This window comes from Lactuca saligna, chromosome 9, assembly GCF_052625555.1.
Source record: "Lactuca saligna cultivar CGN05327 chromosome 9, ASM5262555v1, whole genome shotgun sequence".
NCBI classification, from domain to species: Eukaryota; Viridiplantae; Streptophyta; class Magnoliopsida; order Asterales; family Asteraceae; genus Lactuca; species Lactuca saligna.
Window position 1 is genome coordinate 168,539,386 of NC_136425.1, and position 21,243 is coordinate 168,560,628.

General features: G+C 41.5%; 2 protein-coding genes across 2 annotated transcripts; one reads left to right on the forward strand and one right to left on the reverse strand.

Moving 5' to 3' along the window:
- The first annotated feature begins 844 nt into the window (after positions 1–844).
- Positions 845–1,856, forward strand: LOC145013936 (chlorophyll a-b binding protein 5, chloroplastic-like). The gene is made up of 2 exons (XM_078972294.1): positions 845–1,038; positions 1,127–1,856. Exons 1-2 carry the CDS (start codon positions 893–895, stop codon positions 1,776–1,778), a joined length of 798 nt encoding a protein of 265 aa, XP_078828420.1. The 5' UTR covers positions 845–892; the 3' UTR covers positions 1,779–1,856.
- Positions 1,857–4,746: 2,890 nt separating this feature from the next.
- On the reverse strand, positions 4,747–10,002 carry LOC145014684 (Nucleoporin, Nup133/Nup155-like protein). Its single transcript, XM_078973117.1, has 6 exons — positions 9,642–10,002; positions 8,673–8,797; positions 6,943–8,586; positions 6,151–6,860; positions 5,931–6,086; positions 4,747–5,847 (listed from the first exon to the last, which is right to left on the reverse strand). The coding sequence occupies exons 1-6, from the start codon at positions 9,842–9,844 to the stop codon at positions 4,933–4,935; spliced, it is 3,753 nt and encodes a 1,250-aa protein (XP_078829243.1). The 5' UTR covers positions 9,845–10,002; the 3' UTR covers positions 4,747–4,932.
- Positions 10,003–21,243: the final 11,241 nt, after the last annotated feature.

The window sequence follows — 21,243 nt, forward strand, 5'->3', positions numbered from 1 at the left end:
CTTTGTGGGTGTTGAAAAGTCCACGTTATGTTTATATTATGTCAAAATGAACAAATTGTCATTGTTGATGATTGTACAATTAAGCTTTGGGAAGAAGAAGAAAGATGTGGAGAAGACATAAAGGTAGTGAGTCTATAGTTGGAGGACCAAAAATGGAAAGTAAAAGAAATTTTTGGGTGCAATGACAAAATTACCCTGGCATACATTTTGTGTGAGGGCACTTTACAACCAAAATTAAATAGGCAAATATGAAATGAAGCTTAAAAATAAGCACCTTTCTTAGAATAAGATTTCTATTTTGACTAAGGGCATTGAACTTTAGCAATTCTTTAGAAGTCACTTTTGAAGTTCAACGATCATTGAACTTTTTTAAATATGTTTTATTAAACTATAATTGAAAAAATGATAAAGTTAAATATAAAATAAAATTTATAATGTAGTAATCCATTAAATTGTATAGAGTTTAATGTTAAAATGCCAAAACTAACAAAAGTGCATAAACACATGACCTTTCATAATGTTTACGCTTGTTAAATTTAACGATATAAGGACCAAAAATGTTATAAAACAATGAAAGAATGACAAAACTCGCAAAAAAAAAATAATAAACCTTAATAAATAATAGCTAAACACATCATATTTGTAATTTGCTTTATTATTTCTCGTTTTAATTTTTTGTGGCTCAAATCAAAGGACAAGCAATTCGAGACCCACATGGCAAAAGAAGAACCCATATTTCACCCTCAAAACAGAAACCAAATCCAGTACACCAATAAAACGATGCTGACGTGTACTCATCCTAATCCATCAGTCTTTGCAAATTCCATATATAACCCTTCAAGGCTCCAATCCTCTACCATCTACACACAACCTCTACATACCCCTCAAAGAAATGGCAACCGCTGCAATCCAACAGTCAGCATTCGCCGGCCAGCAGGCCTTGAAGCCACAGAACGAGCTCGTCAGGAAGACCGGCAGCTTCAATGGTGGCCGCTTCACCATGCGCCGCACAGTCAAAAGTGCACCACAAAGCATTTGGTAAAATTCACAAATCGATGTTCTTCTTGTTTCCAAATTCATATATCGCTACCAGAACTAACTAACTGTAATCACCATCTTTAAACAGGTATGGACCGGATCGTCCAAAGTACTTGGGTCCATTTTCCGAGCAAACCCCATCATACTTGACCGGTGAATTCCCCGGTGACTACGGGTGGGATACCGCCGGACTCTCAGCCGACCCGGAGACATTCGCCAAGAACCGTGAGCTGGAAGTGATCCACTCTCGGTGGGCCATGCTGGGTGCACTCGGGTGCGTCTTCCCGGAGCTTCTCTCCAAAAACGGTGTCACATTCGGTGAAGCAGTCTGGTTCAAGGCGGGTTCCCAGATTTTCTCAGAAGGTGGTCTTGACTACCTTGGAAACCCTAATTTGATCCATGCCCAAAGCATTCTTGCTATCTGGGCATCTCAGGTTGTCCTCATGGGGCTCATTGAAGGATACCGGGTTGGTGGGGGCCCGCTTGGTGAAGGTCTTGATAAGATTTATCCGGGTGGGTCTTTTGACCCGCTTGGATTGGCTGATGACCCGGAAGCTTTTGCTGAATTGAAGGTTAAAGAGCTTAAAAACGGAAGATTGGCGATGTTTTCTATGTTTGGATTCTTTGTTCAGGCTATTGTTACAGGGAAGGGTCCGATTGAGAATTTGTTTGACCATCTTGCTGACCCGGTTGCCAACAATGCTTGGGCTTATGCTACCAACTTTGTGCCCGGAAAATGAGTGTAAATTGAATCCTTTGTAAATTCGATAACTGCTATGCAACATTAAGAGATGAAATGAAGCTATTTTGTTGAGAAACTATTGCATTTCATATGATATTCCGTATGAATTCATTATTTCGCAAAGATGCTAAAAGAAAATTCTATAATTTGCAATAACAAACTATCTTGGAGTAACTCGCAAAATGTAATAGAAACAAATCATTGTACTTTGTATTATTTTTTGAAAAAATCACAAAAAGAGCCTTAGCCATTTTTGTGATTGACTTTTCAAGTTTTAACCAAAAATTAATCATTTTTTTTAAAATAGTCATCAAAATATAGGTGGCCACGAGTGCGGTGGACACTTTTTGGACATACCCATAGTGATAAGGGACGAGTTGCTTCTTCATGGAATGTTCCTCCATCATACACACCCCAATGAAACAATAGAATTAGACACAATAAATAAATAAAAATTTTCAAGTAGATACAGAGAAGATGTCATATGGAGTAGAGGAAGTTTGCTTGATTACGAGGTTTTATTTCGGTCGGTATCCATAAGCATCACAATATATTACAAAAGTCTTTAATATTACAAAAGCTTCATCGAAGTTTCGGCAACACATGTTCCTATAACATCAGGAGGTTACAGGTAATTAACACCTTTGAGTTTTGGTAATTCAAGTCTTTAATAATGAATTTTGAGGTGACCATAATGTGGAAAATGATGCACCACGACGTGATCAAAGCCAAATGAAATGTGCATTCATTTAGGTCTCCACTGTGTGGCAAGGGGCTTAGAGACTTTTGAATGTTGACTTTTATTTTGATCGTTGACTTTTGACCAAGTTGAGGGTCAACTTGAGGGTTTTAAGGCCATAGATTGAGGATTTTCCTCTATTCGATGTATAGGTGGCTCATAGTGTCGTTTCTTGCCTTCGTGTGGGCGGTGTTGACATTGTTAGCTTACGAGTAAGGTTTCTCGTTATATTTTGTACTAAAGTATGTATCCTTGTGTATAAGATGTTGGTATGCTATAGTGATCTGTTAGATTGGTAGATCTATATGATTGCATGTGTTTGTCCGTTATTGTTTATTTGTTTGCATATGTTGACATATTATGGTTGGGTTGAAATGGTCATGCTTTATGATGTAGGCCAAGATACACGGATGGTCCAAGTATACTGTAGGCATCACGAGGCGGACCATAAAGATAAGCCACGAACTAAGATTGATTCGAATCAAGGCATCGATATAAGGCCACGAACTAAGAATTATATAAGGATTTGAATTCTTCTCATTACTAAAGATACGCATCAGTCAGCATTAAATATTGATTTATCCTATAAATAACGGATAGCGGTTTCAAAGGTAAGTATAGGAAATATATTCGAAAAATAATATTTTACATAACAATTTTTTTCACAATATTAATTTTTGGGTCATGAGGGGGCCCTTAGACCCCACAAGTTAAGTGCACTCTACAACACTTAACTTTTCTAAAATCAAATCAAAAAATAAACTTCATTATAATAGTTAAGTGCACTCCACGGCACTTAACTTGTCTAAAATCAAATCAAAAAATAAACTTCATTATAATAGTTAAGTGCACTCTACGGCACTTAACTTGTCTAAAATCAAATCAAAAAGTAAACTCCATTATAATCTGTAAATTTTATCGTACTAAAATGAAATGAACTTTGACACTAAAATCACCAATATAATATTAGATAATATATACTTACTTTGATCATTCAAAGCAATGGCATGGTCAATCTTATCATTTGTTTTCTCACTTTCCCTCAGCTTTATGTTTCTTATACGAATCTTTAATTAAAAATTTTAACCGTTTAAAGATTTTTTTATTAAGAATCCTTGGATGACACTATGAAACGACATCCAAAATAAGTCAGAATCAAATAGATCTTCAAAACCTTCTATCTGAAACCTCAAAGAGAAGAATTAAAACAATTTTGGTTCAAATTTAACATGCTATTTTAGAATCTATAATGATCTGAACAAAGTTTTTCATAGGCCGATAGGCGCCATATGATTATTTAAAAAAATCATGTGAAATTATGGCATATTAACTAAATCTGATTCCGAATAAAATAAGTAAAAAGTGTAGCATTATCATAAGAAAAAAAAAGAGATTGGAACCTCTCATTAGGCATAAGAACCTTATTAAAGTCGCAAAGACAATCAAAATACCTAAGAAGTGACTGAAACATCGTCTTAATGTATTTTGTAATTACGTTTTGTCAATGGCGGATTCAGAAAGAAAAGAAAAAAAAGCTAGGGGTTACATAAATTTTTTCAGAGTTACACTATAAAAAAAATCATTTCTGAAAGCAGATTCCATCACAAAATTGTCAATTAACTGAAGAATTTACACTAAATTTACAATTATTAAATTTGTAATGGATTGCCAATGGATTTGTGATGGATTTCCTATAGATTTGTGACAGATTTTAACGAATTTTTACTAAATTTATATTTGACGAGAAAATTTAAAGAATAACTCATGATGCCCCGTGCAACATAGTAACTCCGTGTTTTTGCCTGTTGATCCTTAAGCGCATAAACATTAACAACCACTAATCTACATTTGATCCAACAAGAAGATCCACTAGACTAACATTGGGCTCTAACAGCTTAGCTGTTCATGAATCATGCCATGAGCATCACGTAATGGGCTGGCAGGTACTCGGGCCTTTCTTGGACAGTTTTATACGGGCTATGTCATTCTTGAACCAAAGATTCATTAACATCAATAAGTACTGTGTTATCTTACCCCATTATGGCATCATCCATTGGAATCATCTTTTTTCTATGAAGAAAAATCACTTGTTTCACATCTTCATATTCAAACCTTCTTCATCTACATAGCATAATTTGTTCATCAACAAGATTTACCACCTACAATCGTGTAACAAATACATATTCAAAATACCAAAGTACATTTTACCTCGAAATAAAACCCAAAATTGCAAGAAAAAACAATTTTCCTTTTAAAATTCTACTCCGTTTTGCTACATTGACCCAACAAATTCATAGGGTTACCATTAGCCATGTCATTTTACCGTTCTGTTACAATTTTTCACCTTCAACAGTAAAAAAAAACGCCATCAATCAAAATTACATCTTACCCAACAGTAAAAAAAATCAATCAATCAATCACACATTGCATCTCCCACTCCACCATCATTATCATGATTCTCACCCACAACACTCCCTAACATAATCGCCATCACCATCAACTTATCCGCATCAGGAAAACTCCTATGTTGCATCAATATCCCTTCAACAGAACCCCCTTCAACCCCATCTTGTCTTAAAGGCATCACATCTTCAAATCCTCCACTTTCAAAACAACTCCTCCCACTTCCATAACACTTTCGCGACGCCTCAAAAAGCGTCGTATCTTTCAAAACCTCCATTATTTCCTCATCACTCAACCCTTTCGTCACACACATTTCATTTATAGCCTCCCAATCGTCTTGATTCGCAGCATTTTTCCAACACTCTTCCAAAATTCCCGTATTGCCCTTGAGAAACGATACGCTGCTCCACGCAAACACTTCAAAAGGGTATAACGCGAGCTTCTTGTTTTGGATCCCGAGGCACAGGTGGATGAGGTCCGCCGATGGGAGAAGCTTATGGGCGATTTCGTCTTTTTCTTCCGGAAGGAGTTTCAGTATTTCTTGCTGCAATTTCAGGAGTCTTAAATCGGCATCAATCCTTTTCACTTTTGTGTTGTAATCATAATCACTGTTTTTTCCTGCCATGAGAGCTATCTTTGAGAGGTTAAGGAGACGCCTTCTGTCGGTCAAAGTTGGCTGGTTGACTTCAGGGGTGGAATTGTCAATATTTGAAAGTGAAAGGGCGTGAAGGGTTTCGGAAGCTGAAGGGAATTGATGTAGGAATATTTCATGAAGCCAAAGGAGATCTTGATGATCTTTTAAAAAGATAGTTAATTCTTCCGGAAACTCTTCACCAAGTCTCATGAGTTTGGAGAACTGTTTGTTGTTGTACATTTGTTTGAATACAAAGTTACTAAACCCTCCTTTTGGACCCATGCTATCATGCTGCAATTTTTTTTTTAAAAAAAAAAATCAAATTAAACAGATAAATAAAAACGTGTTTTAAGTTAACTTGTCTACATACATACCATTAGAGATCTGAGTAGTTCCAAATCATTATGATCAAAGCACAAATTCCAAAGAGTCTGATATCCTTCATGCCTTTTAGCAATAGCCAGTAAATTAGACGAAAGTTTTTGAGAAATCTCATTGTTTTGTTCTTGTTCTTGTTCTTTCACCAAACCCTAAAAACATAAATAGTATCAAATATTAAAGTTACAAATCGTAATTTGGATTAATTTTTTTTACCTGAGTTAAAACTTTGACTTGTTGATAAAGTGAATCAAGAAGTGTGTCTCTTCGACTCCAATACTCTTCCAATAAACCACCATGTTCTTCTTCACGTTCAACTTTAGCTGTAACAGCACCTGAATATGCCTCGAGTAAAACTTTAACAAACACTTCTAAATGAGAATGGAACTCCAGCTTTGAAGATCTATCAAGGGTACCCATGTCATTTAACAAATGAAGCATGAAGGATGCGAGAGTCCACATCCCGGATCTTACCACAGTTTGACAATACCATGGGGTTAATCCTTCCGGTGAGGGGTACCACATGTGATTCTCATCCTTATAGTTCATTGATGTAGTTAGTATTGTGACACACATGGTTGACAATTCACATGCTCTTTGGATTTGAAAAGGGAATGGCATCTCTTCATTTATTATGAGACTTAATTTTGTTTCCAAACAAAGGAAGACTTGTTCTAATTCAGACACTTTACTGTAGAACACTTCTGCGTTGTCTCTATCCATTAAAAGAACTGTATTTTGGCGGGATTTCTCGCCGACTAACTGAATCAGATCCCAAATGGAACCGGAAAGCTCGTTGACGGAATCGGAATCGGAATACAGGATTCCGGTTGAGCTCTGGTTCCTAATCATGTTCTGAAGCTCCCTGAGTTGAATCATGGAAGCTAGCTTTTCACCATGTTCCATTATGATCTGTAATGATTTCCCTGTTACAGGATGAAATTTGTAAATTTTAATTACTAATTAGTAAACCAAAAATGATCAGGAATCAGGAATCAGGAATCATACTCTGTTGAGAAGATAACCCTTCATGGCATTTAGAAAGAGCAAGAAACTGAAGAAACTTTTGATGTTTTTTCTGTTTATCCAAAAGCTGTGTAGACACAACACCTAAAGCCACAATCTCTGTCCCTCTAGTAGTTGTCCAATGTTTTGCCAACGTGTCAACGATTGATTTGCTAACCCTAGAAAACACATTTATCTCTCCATCTCTTTCAAACACACCTTTCTTTAGAAGGGTATCGTATACACCTTCAACTTTACCAGATTGAAGAAAACCATGAAAATACTGTGTCAACAAAGCTTCAGACTCTTCGTCTTGGGCGGTCCGGTGAGTAACTCCGGCGAACACCGCCGGCCGCTGTCGATCTCCGGTGTCCCGTGCTTCGGAACTCACCCTTCTAGGAGCAAAATGTGAGAAATGTGTAGAAGCTTCTTTAGAGCTTCCTTTACGCGATAAGCTTCTTTCAGGTGGCTCAACACCACCAAGCAAAACAGCTTTTTCAGGGATGGCCCACACGCCAGCTGTCGCAGTGAGAACACCCCAAGCACCATCTTCACCATCGTCAGAAGGGAAGACAGAAGCATCTAGAACTTTCCCAGCATCATATGGCAAATCAAATTTGTAAAGACGGCTGGTGTTTCGTGAGTATCGTGTGACTGTTGCAGTTCCATCACCTGAAAGTATAACAGAAGATCCGGAAGGTTTGCCACCAACTTTTAACCTCATGGAGAATAAAAAGTCTTCATCTTCTACTCTTGCTTTTGGGATTATCACTTCAATGGGTGATCTTTTCTCCAAAACTTTTTCAAAACCGGATTTGTATTGCATTGTGAGAAGAGAGTATTCTGTGTAGCTTGAGCTTGTGGCTCTGTCTTTACAAAAAGTGGCAACAAGAACAGTCATTACTTTCCCATTATTGTCTATTTGCATGTCAAGTGGCCAAATTTTTTTTTGCCCTGCTAACCCTTTTTGTATACCAACATCACCATCATCTCCTACTATTTCATGGGCCCACATCTTTGACATGGTAAAATCTTGAAAAAGATCAACAGAAAAACAATTTATTTCATGATCCGTCAACAAAAGGAACTTTCTTTTTGACTCTTTCAGATAGGGTGTATGCCAAATTAATGACCTAGGATACCCTTTCGGACTAGGAATTTGTCCAACAGTTATGGTTTCTTGACAATGAATGCCAGCTGGCGTGCAAATGAATTTACAGAGTTGACCCTGAGAGCTACACGCAAGGGCAATGCAGGAATTTTGCTTCTCGGGTATAGCAGAAGCAATCAAAGAGTTGTAGGGATTTGACTTTGATCGATCGATATGAGTGACTGAAGGAATGGAAGAATAAATGTTGGGCCAATATATAAGGGATCGAGTTTTCCTATTGCATAAAAGAACACCAGTAGAGGTTCTTTGTTGGTGAATCTTCTGTGTGTGATCACAATCAAGAAAACAAAGCAACCAAGGACTAGTTAAATTCTTGTTGATATCTCCATCTTCTAGAATGCTTGAAGGAAGTTCCAGAGTGATACACTTTCTTGAAGCTGCTGATGATAGGTAGCTCCAGATGAAAAGCCTGCTTCCACATATGATCCATGCTAGAGAGGTTCCTTTGTCCATTCCACCATAGGTGTTTGTATCACCTGTCAATATGAGGTGAACATGATAGCTTATGAAACCACATAATAGCTTTTTAAGAAGGTGGAAACAAAGTGTAGTGTTTACTAACCAGAAGCACGTTTCTGCAACATTTTAGCTTGTTCATCGCGAACTACTTGTGGAACTTCTCCAGCATATACAGGTTGAATGGGGTCCACATCATCCACTTTGTCGCTTTTCTTTGCAGTTGGGATTCTAAGTGATATAAAATCCATCAATATCATCACATTCACTAAATATGTCCAAAACAAAGACTAGCAACTATATGTACAACACGGATTCTATAAGACTATAACTAACAGTAATCGAACACAAAAACAGTGTAAACATTGGTACACTATGTGAACCATTTACATGCATATACATTGATGCTTAAAGAGCATTTAGAGATGAACTCTATCAAGTACTTGTACTTTAAACCCTAGATTTAAGTATGATTCAGAAAACTTCATGACTCCTAAGTCCAATGTTTTGCATATGATGTATAACAAGGTAAATTCTCGCTCTATACTTGATGGCTGTGGTCTCTAGCAAAACCCCATACTTCACAAGCTTTTGTTATATAAAGTATAAACTCATTGCAGCAAACTCCATATGCATGGTGTACTCAAGCTTCGATTCAGATAAATATGCAGTGTGCTAATAAAATTACTCCCTCCACACTAACTATCTAGATTTGACACCAAAATTACCATTATATATGCATAAAATAGGATTAATGTGGCTATTCGTTCTTATCGAAGCAAAACACGAAATCAGAGAGTGATCTAGACTCTTAGAAGTAAATCAGGTCACCTATTGTGAATCGAATGAGTAAACAAAGAGAATGGACGCAATTTATCCAAAACTAGCAATTCAACGTCATCCCAAAACGAACATAATCTTTCCACATGAAGTGCATTGCGCGTCGTTTCACTACGATCGACTTCTATTAGTGTATATGTGATCAAAGCGGAATTAACAACTTAAGAAAGTTACAGATGATAAAGCATCCAAAATATCTACACAAATATATAATCAACTGAGTTCAAAAGTTTACCTAGCAAGTACAGACAAGCGAGATGCCCAGGGAGCGGGGGTGCCGGTACTCGGTCGCTCCGGGATAGTATTTTCCGTCACCGGATTTCTGTTCTCAATAGGAGGAGTGACCGGAGAACCATTGCCTACAGGAGGCGGATGCTCACGAACTGTTCGATCCTTTCTAGAACTGAAGTTGGATTTCTTGGTCCCTGGAGAAAACATTACGGAAGAAGACTGGAGAAAACGAAAGCAATTGAATCGATTGATTTGAATGAAGAGGTTTAGGGTTTTAGAGAAATGGTGGCAAAAGTTGGAGAAATTTCGTGAATCGGAGAGCAGAAGTGTCCGGACTAGATTCGAAGTTGAATCAAATCACGGACCTAAACTTTGATTTGATTTTCAAATTTTAATAGTAAAACTTCCTATATACTGTATAAACCAGATAAGCATATTGAAAATGTTTTTTTTTTTTTTTTTTTTTTTTTTTTTTCTTTGAAGAGAAATGTAGCGGTGTTTGGACAGGGAAAAAAGTGATGGTCATTATTTATTGTTTATTCTCGTACCAATAACTTGACTACTTGAGTTGAAGTGTTTATATAAGAAGCTTAAAAAATCAACATTGTGGTAAGAATAAACTAAATAAACTTAGTTTAATAAGCAATCGGAGAATATTTATTGTTTATTACTTGTTGCGGTAGAATAAGCTAAATAAGCTAATCCAAATATTTTTTTAAAAACTGTTTATTCTCACTGCAATAAGCTAATAAGCTAAAAACATATTTATCCAAACGCCTAAGTATCATTTTATTTTTTTCCTATATATTTTTATACTCGATTAAATGTGAAAATTAAAATATGAGATTAAAAGAAATAATTATTGTTGTCCACTATACATGAATATAAATATATATCTAATTTTTCTTTTATGAAATAGATATGTAGATTTTGATTATTATGTGGAATTCATGGGTGATTGGTTATAAATTTATAATAATATTCACTTGGAATTGTACACTTCAACAAAAATGCATTGAAGCATCTGCATAAGGGATTCGTGAAAAGAGTTCACTCTATTTGTATATGTGTAATTTCATTGACTTTCACGATGATTTACATAATGAACTTGGCATTGTGTTTGTAGATTATAATTTAAAAGAATTTGTGATATGGATAAATCACATTATGAAACTAGTTTGCTTTAATGTGTTAGCTGTAAGATTTTATTGATGTGTAGAAATATTTTGTTGTCAAACTTTGTAAGTGATTATATTAGTGTTGCATTCTTTCAAAACCTAAATGATTTAGATGCTCTGAATATATTTGGTTTTAAATAAAAACATGATTTATGATAAGGTTGTTGAAGACTTTTCATACTTAGAACAAATGATACTGAAGAAAGACTAGTGAAGTATTCAAGTTGTAGAGTTAATTTTAAAGTTGTGGAGCTCTTAAGGTAGTTTTATATCCTTTGCTGTGTAACATCCTGTTTATTAAATAAATAAATAGATAAAAATAATTGATGAACGAATAGTCGCCCTAAATCCATATTATTTGGTGGGGTGTTGGTTTTGGGGAGCCAAATGATATATTTTAGACTTTCGGGGGTTAAAGTTTAATTTCGGGATTTATTTTGTAAATATTTTTAGAAGACAGGGGGTGTTTGGAAAGTATTGGACTTATTATGAAAGGAATTTCATAAGGCATGGTATAAATGATAAATTATGGACTTGGATTGAATAAATTTTTGGGGGTAGGGACGAAATGGCAAATTATGGGGCTTAGTTTGAAGAATATCTGGTGAGGAGGGACTAGACGTGACAAAAGTGAATGAAGTTTAGAAGGAGCGAGATTAAACGTGCCATTCGTTCCCTCTCGTCACACCATCTAACCCTAACCCTAAAGCATTTTCTCCAGCCGCCGCCACTTGAGGCGCCTTCTCAGTCGTTGACTTTGTTGAGTCCAAGCACCACCAGGTTCGTAGCTACCTGTCGCCGAGAGCCATCATCCATAACCCCGTTGCCATACGTTGCGGGCAGCCGGAAGAACACCGATACCGAAGTTATGGAGCTGTGAACGGCGAATTGTAGGTCGTGAGCAGCCAGGGTGTTTCTGGTAGGCCTAACCGCAACCTCTCTCTCCTCCCCATCGTGCACCTTGGTGTTGGATGTCGTGAACGTCGTTGTTGTGGTCGTCAACTCCTGTGACTTCATTCGTTTAGGAGATGTTTGAGTGAAGGTGTAACAACCCAGATTTCACATCCAAAAAATTCATTTTTAATTAATGGATTTTCAAAACTTTTGTAAGTAACGATGTGAAATCATATCATCTCATAAATAATGTATCATGTCTGAAAACCCAAATACTGCAATTAATATCATGTCAGAGTACAATTCCATAATGCGGAAGATAACGAGAGTGTGTATGATGTGCAGCTACCGCGCCAGCTCCTTCCCTTTTTGCTAAAGAGGTACCTGAAACCAAAACAGTAAACCGTAAGCACGAAGCTTAGTGAGTTCCTCCATCGTACCACATACCATATAATCATATAACATACATACTGTCGGGCAATTATAGGGCGCCCGAACTACCTGGTACGGCCATTATGGGGTGCCGACCTACCCATGTCAAGCCATTCTGGGGTGCTAACCTACTTGTGTCAAACCATTATGGGGTGCTAACCTACCCTTCGGTCCTAACAACCGAACCTCGGGGACTATTCCACCCACTACTGCTACTATCACATATATCATAACATAAACATATTGTCATACATATCTGGGGTGTCCGACCTACCCTTCGGTCCTAACAACCAAACTTACGGACTATTCCCCTCCTACCATCACTATCACATATAACATATTATGCCAGCATATAAACATCTCATAACATACTGTTAGACATATCTTGGGTGCCTGACCTACCCTTCAGTCCTAACAATCGAACTCTACTACTATCACATATATCATAACATGCCAGCATATAACTTATCAGGTAGTAGCAAACCTAGATGATATCACAAAGATAATCATCTAACATACAACTCCTACTGGTGGGCCGGCATTGTGGTCGTAGACCCACCGCTACTGGAAGGTAACTCACCTCGTAAGGCTGACTACTGAAAAGTTGATCTGCGGATGTATGACTGTTGCTCCGGTGGTCCTCCGGCTTCCAAGAACTTTAGATAATGCACAAATTTGACTCCTCTGGCCAACCTATGGGTTCCTTAAGCTTCTTCTTCCAGGAACCGGGTGCTAAAAATCTCCCCCACTTATTTTAGACTTCGTCCTCGAAGTCTGTTGCTCGCTTCTGGAAAAGCTCTGGGTAATGCCCCCATCATCTCATCCACCGGCTCCCACGTCCACTCCGAGCCCTTCTAGTGCTGCCATCGCACTTTCACCAGCTCGACCCTCTTGTTACTCAGATCCTTCGACTTCCGGTTGAGGATTGTCGCAGGCCGCTCAATGTAATTTAGGCTGTCGTCAACCTGAATATCCTCCAGGGGCACCACTGCCGAGTCATCCACCAGGCACTTCCGCAGCTAGGAGACGTGGAAAATGTTGTGGATCTGACTGAGTTCGGCTGGCAGATCCAGTCTGTATGCCACCTTGCCCATCCAGGCTATAACCCTGAAAGGTCCAATGTACCTAGGGCCCAACTTGCCCCGTTTCCTGAACCATATCCCCGACCAGAAACTCCAGGTCTGAACGAAGCTTGTCGGCATAGCTTTTATGTCGACTTTGTGCAGTCCGGAGCCTGCTCCTGACCTGCTGAATCATCTCTGTCGTCTTGACCACCACTTCGGTACTCCCCATGATCCTCTGGCCAACCTCACTACAATATATCGAGGTCCTGCACTTTCTACCGCATAACATCTTAAAGGGAGGGCGATCGATACTCGTGTGGTAGCTGTTGTTGTAGGAGAATTCAGCCAATGGGAGGTAAGTGTCCCAGCTACCACTGAAGTCTAGCACACACACCCGCAACATATCCTTCAAAGTCTGGATGGTCCGCTCGCTCTGACCATCCGTCTGTAGGTGAAACACGGTGCTAAAGTACAGACGAGTACCCAGCTCGTCGTGGAATTTCTTCCAGAACCTAGAAGTAAACTGTACATATCTGTCGGAAATCACGGAGACTGGCACACCATATTGAGCCACCACCTCTCGAATGTAGATGTCGGCCAACTTCTCAGCCGAGATACTCTCCTGGATCAGTATAAAATGGGCGCTCTTGGTCAATCGATGCACGAAGACCCATATGGAATCCACTCCCCGCGTAGTCCTGGGAATTTGGTGATGAAGTCCATTGTAATATCTTCCCATTTCCACATGGAAATATCCAACAGCCGCATCATGTCGTGTGCCCTCTGATGTTCGGTCTTGACCTTCCTGCAGGTCAAGCACCGCTCCACATACCATGTTACGTCCCGCTTCATGCAGGGCCACCAATAGTCAAGAGGAAGATCCCTATACATCTTCGTCACCTCGGGATGGATAGAAAACTTTGATTTTTGCGCCTCTTCCATCAATGTATGACGCACGTCTCCATGATAGGGGAACCACACCCTACGGTGGAGGGTCAACAACCCTCAGCTATCATAATCGATGTAACGACGAGAATTTCAAAACAAATTTTTGAATTTACAACAACCAAATTTATGTAAAAATATTCTCAAAAGTATTCAACAATAGTTATCAAAACATAACATGTCCCAAGATCACAAAAATTAAATCCCTTCTCTGATGTGTACAGGTCACGCCGGCACCTTCCCACGGTCCTCGCTAGTACCTGAAACACATAACACAACAACTGTAAGCATAAATGCTTAGTGAGTTCCCCAAAATACCACATACAACACATACGTCACTCGAGGCTACTGTACGACCCTCCGGTCGATGTGTCTTAGCGGGACCCTCCGGTCCCGTAGCTCGTTGGACCCTCTGGTCCGGTCATAGCTCGTTGGGCCCTCCGGCCCGGTCTGTCTTGTTGGACCCTCTGGTCTGGTCTATATAATTATATATCAAACATACATCACATAGCACATAATCTCATACATGGCACACAATCTCATACATAGCACATAAGACCTTCCGGTCAACTCATAATACCACTCTAGGTAATGTATAGTGAGAAGACTCCCCTTGCGTAACTTGGTAACTCGGAAATCTCGGACTCTGTGGAAATGGGATCTAGCCTCCGCCTAAACATACAAAATAAACACTTGGCATCAACACATTTCCCAAGGCTAGACCATTCCCTCTCTTAGCACTCTCAGGAGGGCAAAAGACCATTTTACCCCTCTCAAGGCTCAAATACTCTAAAATTGACCAAACCCTAAAAGTCAACAAAAGTTAACCTTCTGGGATACGCGGCGCGTACCAGATCTGTACGCTAAGCGTACCCGTTGGCTTCACAGAATCGGGGTACGCGGCCCCCTACGTCGCGCGTACTGGGATTACGCCCAGCGTAACTCCCAGTTTTCTCCTCCTCTTCATTCAGGTCTTAATCGGTTAAGTCTTGCGTCCAAAATCCAGATCTGACTTCTCTAACACGACCTAATCCATAAAGTTGGTGACTTTAAGCCTTTGCATGGCTGTGGAAGTCACAAACACCAAAAACACTTTATTTACAACCTTAAAAGGTCCATATCTCATGCATGAACAACTTTTAACACCCAAGATTGGATTTTTATCACATGTCAACACTAAATGAGCTAGTATGGGACACATGCCCGAAGCTAGTATGGGACACATGCCCGAAGCATGTCCATATCTCTGCCCGTCGGTCTGTGGGTGGTATGCGGTACTAAAATGCAGCCTCATACCCAATTCCTCATGAAATTTCTTCCAGAATCTGGAAGTGAAACGCACATCTCGATCTGAGATGATCGAGATCGGTACTCCATGTCGCGATACTACCTCCCTTACGTACAACTCTGCCAGCCTCTCGGCGGAAGAGCTCTCACTGATGGCAAGGAAGTGAGCGCTCTTCATCAACTTGTCCACAATCACCCAAATTGCATCGACACCCCTGGCAGTCCTTGGCAATTTGGTGATAAAATCCATGGTGATCTGTTCCCACTTCCACTCGGGAATGTCTAACGGCTGCAACTTACCGTGCGGACGCTGGTGATCGGCCTTAACCTTGCGACTGGTCAAGCACCTCTCTACGAACCATGCAACATCCCTCTTCATACAGGGCCACCAATACTCCTTCTTCAGGTCCAAATACATCTTAGTGGCCCTGGGGTGGATCGAGAACTTCGATCTATGCGCCCCCTCCATCAAGATGGTATGCGTTCCACCCACAAACGGTACCCAAACCCGACCCTAAAAGGTCATAAGTCCTCGATTATCAGTAACAAACTCCGATACCTGCCCGATCACTCGCTCCCTCTTGCGGTTGTCCGGTCTCACGGCCTCCGCCTGGGCCCCTCGAATGGTGTCCCATACCGGAGTCATCACTGTCAATCTCATGCAAACATCTCGTATCGGGGATCCCTCCGCCCTACGTCTCAGGGCATCGGCTACAACATTAGCCTTGCCCGGGCGGTATAGGATCTCGCAGTCGTAATCCTTCACCACATCCAGCCATCTCCTCTGGCGCATATTCAGGTTGGGCTGATCCATCAAATACTTCAAACTCTTGTGGTCCGTGTATATAGTACAACGAACCCCGTACAGATAGTGACGCCAGATCTTGAGGGAGAACACCACTGCCCCCAACTCCAGATCGTGGGTGGGATACCTCGACTCATGAGGTTTCAACTGTCTCGATGCATATGCTATCTCATGCCCCCTCTGCATAAGCACCGCTCCCAATCCTGATATCGATGCATCACAGTACACCACAAAATCCTCCATCCCTTCCGGGAGTGCGAGCATCGGGGCTTCGCACAATCTCTGGCGAAGTATCTCAAATAAGGTCTGTTGCTCCAGTCCCCATGAAAAAGCAACACCCTTACGGGTCAACTTGGTGAGTGGCACAGTGATCTTAGAGAAATCCCTGATAAATCTCCGATAATAACCAGCTAACCCAAGGAACTCCTGATCTCGGTAGGTGACCTCGGCACCTCCCAACTCATCACCGCCTCGATCTTTGCTAGATCGACTAATATCCCCTTTTGGTTAACGAGGTGTCCTAGGAACTGGACCTCCCGTAACCAAAAATCACACTTGGAGAATTTGGCGTAAAGCCTCTCCGATCTCCCTCAAATGCTCCTCATGCTGCTCTCTGGATCTCGAATACACCAAGATATCATCGATGAATACGATCACCGAACGATCCAACATCAGCCTGCACACCCTGTTCATGAGATCCATGAACGTTGTTGGTGCATTGGTGAGCCCGAAAGGCATCACCACGAACTCGTAATGCCCGTAACGAGTCCTGAACGCTATCTTCTGGATATCTTCATCCCGAACCCTCATCTGGTGATATCCTGACCTCAAGTCTATCTTGGAGAACCAAGACGCTCCCTTCAACTGATTTAACAGATCGTCGATCCTCGGTAACGGATAACGGTTCTTGACCGTCAGCTTGTTCAACTCCCGGTAATCAATACACATCCGGTGTGAACCATCCTTCTTCTTGACAAAAAGGATCGGCGCTCCCCAAGGTGAGCTACTCGGTCTAATAAACCCCTTTCCCAACAGCTCATGAACTTGCAAGGATAACTCCAGCATCTCGGGTGGCGCAAGGCAATAGGGTGCCTTGGCAATAGGTGTCGGGGTACAAAACTCCACCTACCTCTCGGGAGGCACGCCTGGCAACTCCTCGGGGAAAACATTAGGGAACTCCCGCACAATCGGGACCTCATCAATCGAACTTGGCCTCCCAGCAGCAACTCGCATGTCCATCACATAGGCCACAAATCCCATACAGCCATGCTGTAAACTCTGCCTCGCCCTAGCAGCCGAACAAAATGCTGATGCAGGATGGGTACCCTCACCGTACACCGTAAGTACCCCCCCCCCAATAGGGTCTCAAATCGTCACCAGTTGACGCTCGCAGTCTTTAATAGCTCCAAATTGGCTCAACCAATCCATGCCCACTATGAAACATACGCCCCCATCGCAATCGGGACTAGATCGATCGGGAACCCCACACCAAAGATCTCAAGTCTACATCCTCGAATCACCTTTGTGGCATACACTACTCACTCGTTAGCTATAGAAACTCGCAGAGGTCGACTCAAGGCCTCTCGACAAATACTGAAATGATGACTAAAAGCTAACGACACAAAAGATCGACTCGCTCCCGAGTCAAAGAGCACTAAGGCAGGTACATAATTCACAAGCAAGGTACCTACGCATAACATAATATAAGCATAATATCTCATACTCAAATAAATAGAGAGAAGAATACATATCGCCCACAACGTCGGGTGTTGCGCAGACCTCCTCCGATGTCAACTGGAAGGCTCTCTCGCGAGCCTTCGCTGCCTCGACCTTTGCTGGCTGAACCTCGGTAGCCCTATCAGTAGGCGCAAATCCTTATGCTGATCCCTGAAGTAGCTAAGGGCACTCGGCCTTCCGATCGTCGGTCTGGTTGCAATGGAAGCAAACCGAAAATCCCTTGGGGCAATCCCTCGCGATATGCCCCTCCTTGCCGCACTTGTAGCATACTCCTGCCCGACACGACCCCTTGTGACTTTTGTCGCACTTCCCACAAGTGCGGCCCTTCGCGCTCCCCGATCTCGAATCAGCAGGCCTAACCCGCTTGGCTGCCGGCTGAGACTGAGCCGACCGCTGATCCATCCTCTGTGACTTGGCCTCCTCCCTAGTCTGAGTCTCCAACTCAATCTCCCTCTTCCGGGCATTTGCCTGGAGCTCAGCAAATGTCCGGTAATTCGAGTTCGCCACAAACTCCATAATATCTCTCCTCAGAACACTCAGATACTGGCTCATGCGAGCCTGCTCAGTAGACACCTGCTCAGGGCAAAACATCGCCTTCTCATGAAACTTCGTCGTAACAACTGTAACAGAATCAATACCCTGCTTGAGGGTCATGAACTCTTAAATCAACCGTTCCCTCTCCACCAGGGGAACATACTCGTCTCTGAACATGGAGGTGAACCTCTCCCAGGTCACCTCAGAAATCTCTGCCAGAGTGAATCTCGCCGTCACGAACTTCCACCAATTCTTCACTCCCAAGCGGAGCTGGTTCAGAGCGAACCATACTCTCAAGTGCTCTGGGCAAGAACACGTATAGAAACATCCCTCGATGTCAGAGATCCATCACATCATAGCAATCGGGTCCTGCGTCCCATCGAACTCTGATGGCTTCGTGTTGCTGAACTCCCGAAACAACAACGAGTCACCTCCCTGAGGTCTGGCAGCAGCAACAACAGAAGTAGCTGCAACAGCCGCAACCTCAGTCAATGTTGCATACCGCTCGTCAAAGGTCTCAATCAATGTTGTCTTGATGTCCCCGAACATCTCTAGAATCTCATCCCGGATGGTAGCAGCCACCTCCTCATGAATCAATCGACGGATCTCCTCGTCGCTGACACCACTGCTCCCAGGTGTATGTCGTGTCCCAACCATGATGCCTCTGAAGTACAACACAAAAATATCAGAGACTTAATCGAGCATATTCGCACTCGATAACGCAACCCTACTTGTCCTCCAATATCCAAATGATTCTTACTTGGACTACTCACCGATCCGGTGTGTTCAGTAGTATGGGCCCTATACTACTGACCACACCGCATCAACATTCACCCCAAGTCCTCCTCTTTGGATCCTGGATCGCAAGTACTCTACTCTCGCTATGCATTGGCTACCCTCCAATAGACCTCTCATGAGCTCCTAACTGCTACCTACTCATTCTCAAGGCATCTCATAGCAGTAGTAATCTCCTAGGCTAAGGCATCACAAATCAGGCCACTCTAGTCCTTATATGAATACCTAGCCCACTCTAGCATGCATAACATGATATATCATATAACACATAATGTAAGGGTATTTTGGAGATTCACCATTCTTACGTTGGCTGACCGTACACACTGCTCTGCTCTTCTCTCTTTAAACCTTTTACTCTTTTAAAAACTTATTGTTTTTTAAAAAAAAATCTCTCAAATCCTCAGTTTGAGTTCAAATACGCCGAAAGGTGCATCCGAATCCCTCAAACCAAGGCTCTGATACCAACTTGTAATGACGAGAATTTCAAAACAAATTTATGATTTTTCAACAACCAAATTTATGTAAAAATATTTTTAAAAGCATTCAACAATAGTTATCAAAACATAACATGTCCCAAGATTACAAAAATCAAATCCCTTCTCTGATGTGTACGGGTCACGCCGGCGCCTTCCCACGGTCCTTGCTAGTACCTGAAACACATAACACAACAACTGTAAGCATAAATGTTTAGTGAGTTCCCCAAAATACCACATACAACACATACGCCACTCGAGGCTACTGTACAACCCTCCAGTCGATGTGTCTCAGCGGGACCCTTCGGTCCCGTAGCTCGTTGGACCCTCTGGTCCGGTTATAGCTCGTTGGGCCCTCCGACCCGGTCTGTCTCGTTGGACCCTCCGGTCCGGTCTATACAATTATATATCAAACATACATCACATAGCACATAATCTCATACATGGCACACAATCTCATACATAGCACATAAGACCTTCCGGTCAACTCATAATACCACTCTAGGTAATGTATAGTGATAAGACTCCCCTTGCGTAACTCGGTAACTCGGAAATCTCGGACTCTGTGGAAATGGGATCTAGCCTCCGCCTAAACATACGAAATAAACACTCGGCATCAACACATTTCCCAAGGCTAGACCATTCCCTCTCTTAGCACTCTCAGGAGGGAAAAAGACCATTTTACCCCTCTCAAGGCTCAAATACTCTAAAATTGACCAAACCCTAAAATTCAACAAAAGTCAACCTTCTGAGATACGCGGTGCGTACCAGATCTGTACGCTAAGCGTACCCGTTGGCTTCACAGAATCGGGGTACGCGGCCCCTTACGTCGCGCGTACTGGGATTACGCCCAGCGTAACTCCCAGTTTTCTCCTCCTCTTCATTCAGGTCTTAATCGGTTAAGTCTTGCGTCCAAAATCCATATCTGACTTCTCTAACACAACTTAATCCATAAAGTTGGTGACTTTAAGCCTTTGGCATGGCTGTGGAAGTCACAAACACCCAAAACACTTTATTTCCAACCTTAAAAGGTCCATATCTCATGAATGAACAAATTTAACAACCAAGACTGGATTTTTATCACATATCAACACTAAATGAGCTAGTATGGGATAGATCTCTGCTTCTAAGAGCTCAACCACTCAAAATGCTATGAACTTGGGGACCAAAAACCCTAAAACTTCTCTCTACAACCCATGAACAAAAAAGATGCAAAGCTTGAAGCTTTTTACCTAAAAAGGGATCTCCCAACACTGTAGAACTCGGATCTACTCTTGCTCTTCCACCTCTAGCTCCAACAATGGCTTCCTCTTCTCCTTCTTCACCTCAAAAAGGTACCTTCAAGCTCAAGAACGCACACACAAGCTTATACATAGATTTATGCAATCCAACGACTCACTCAAGGGGGTATGGTGGCTGGGGCAAGGGACTAAACGTTCCTTTTATAGTGTACAAGCCAGAA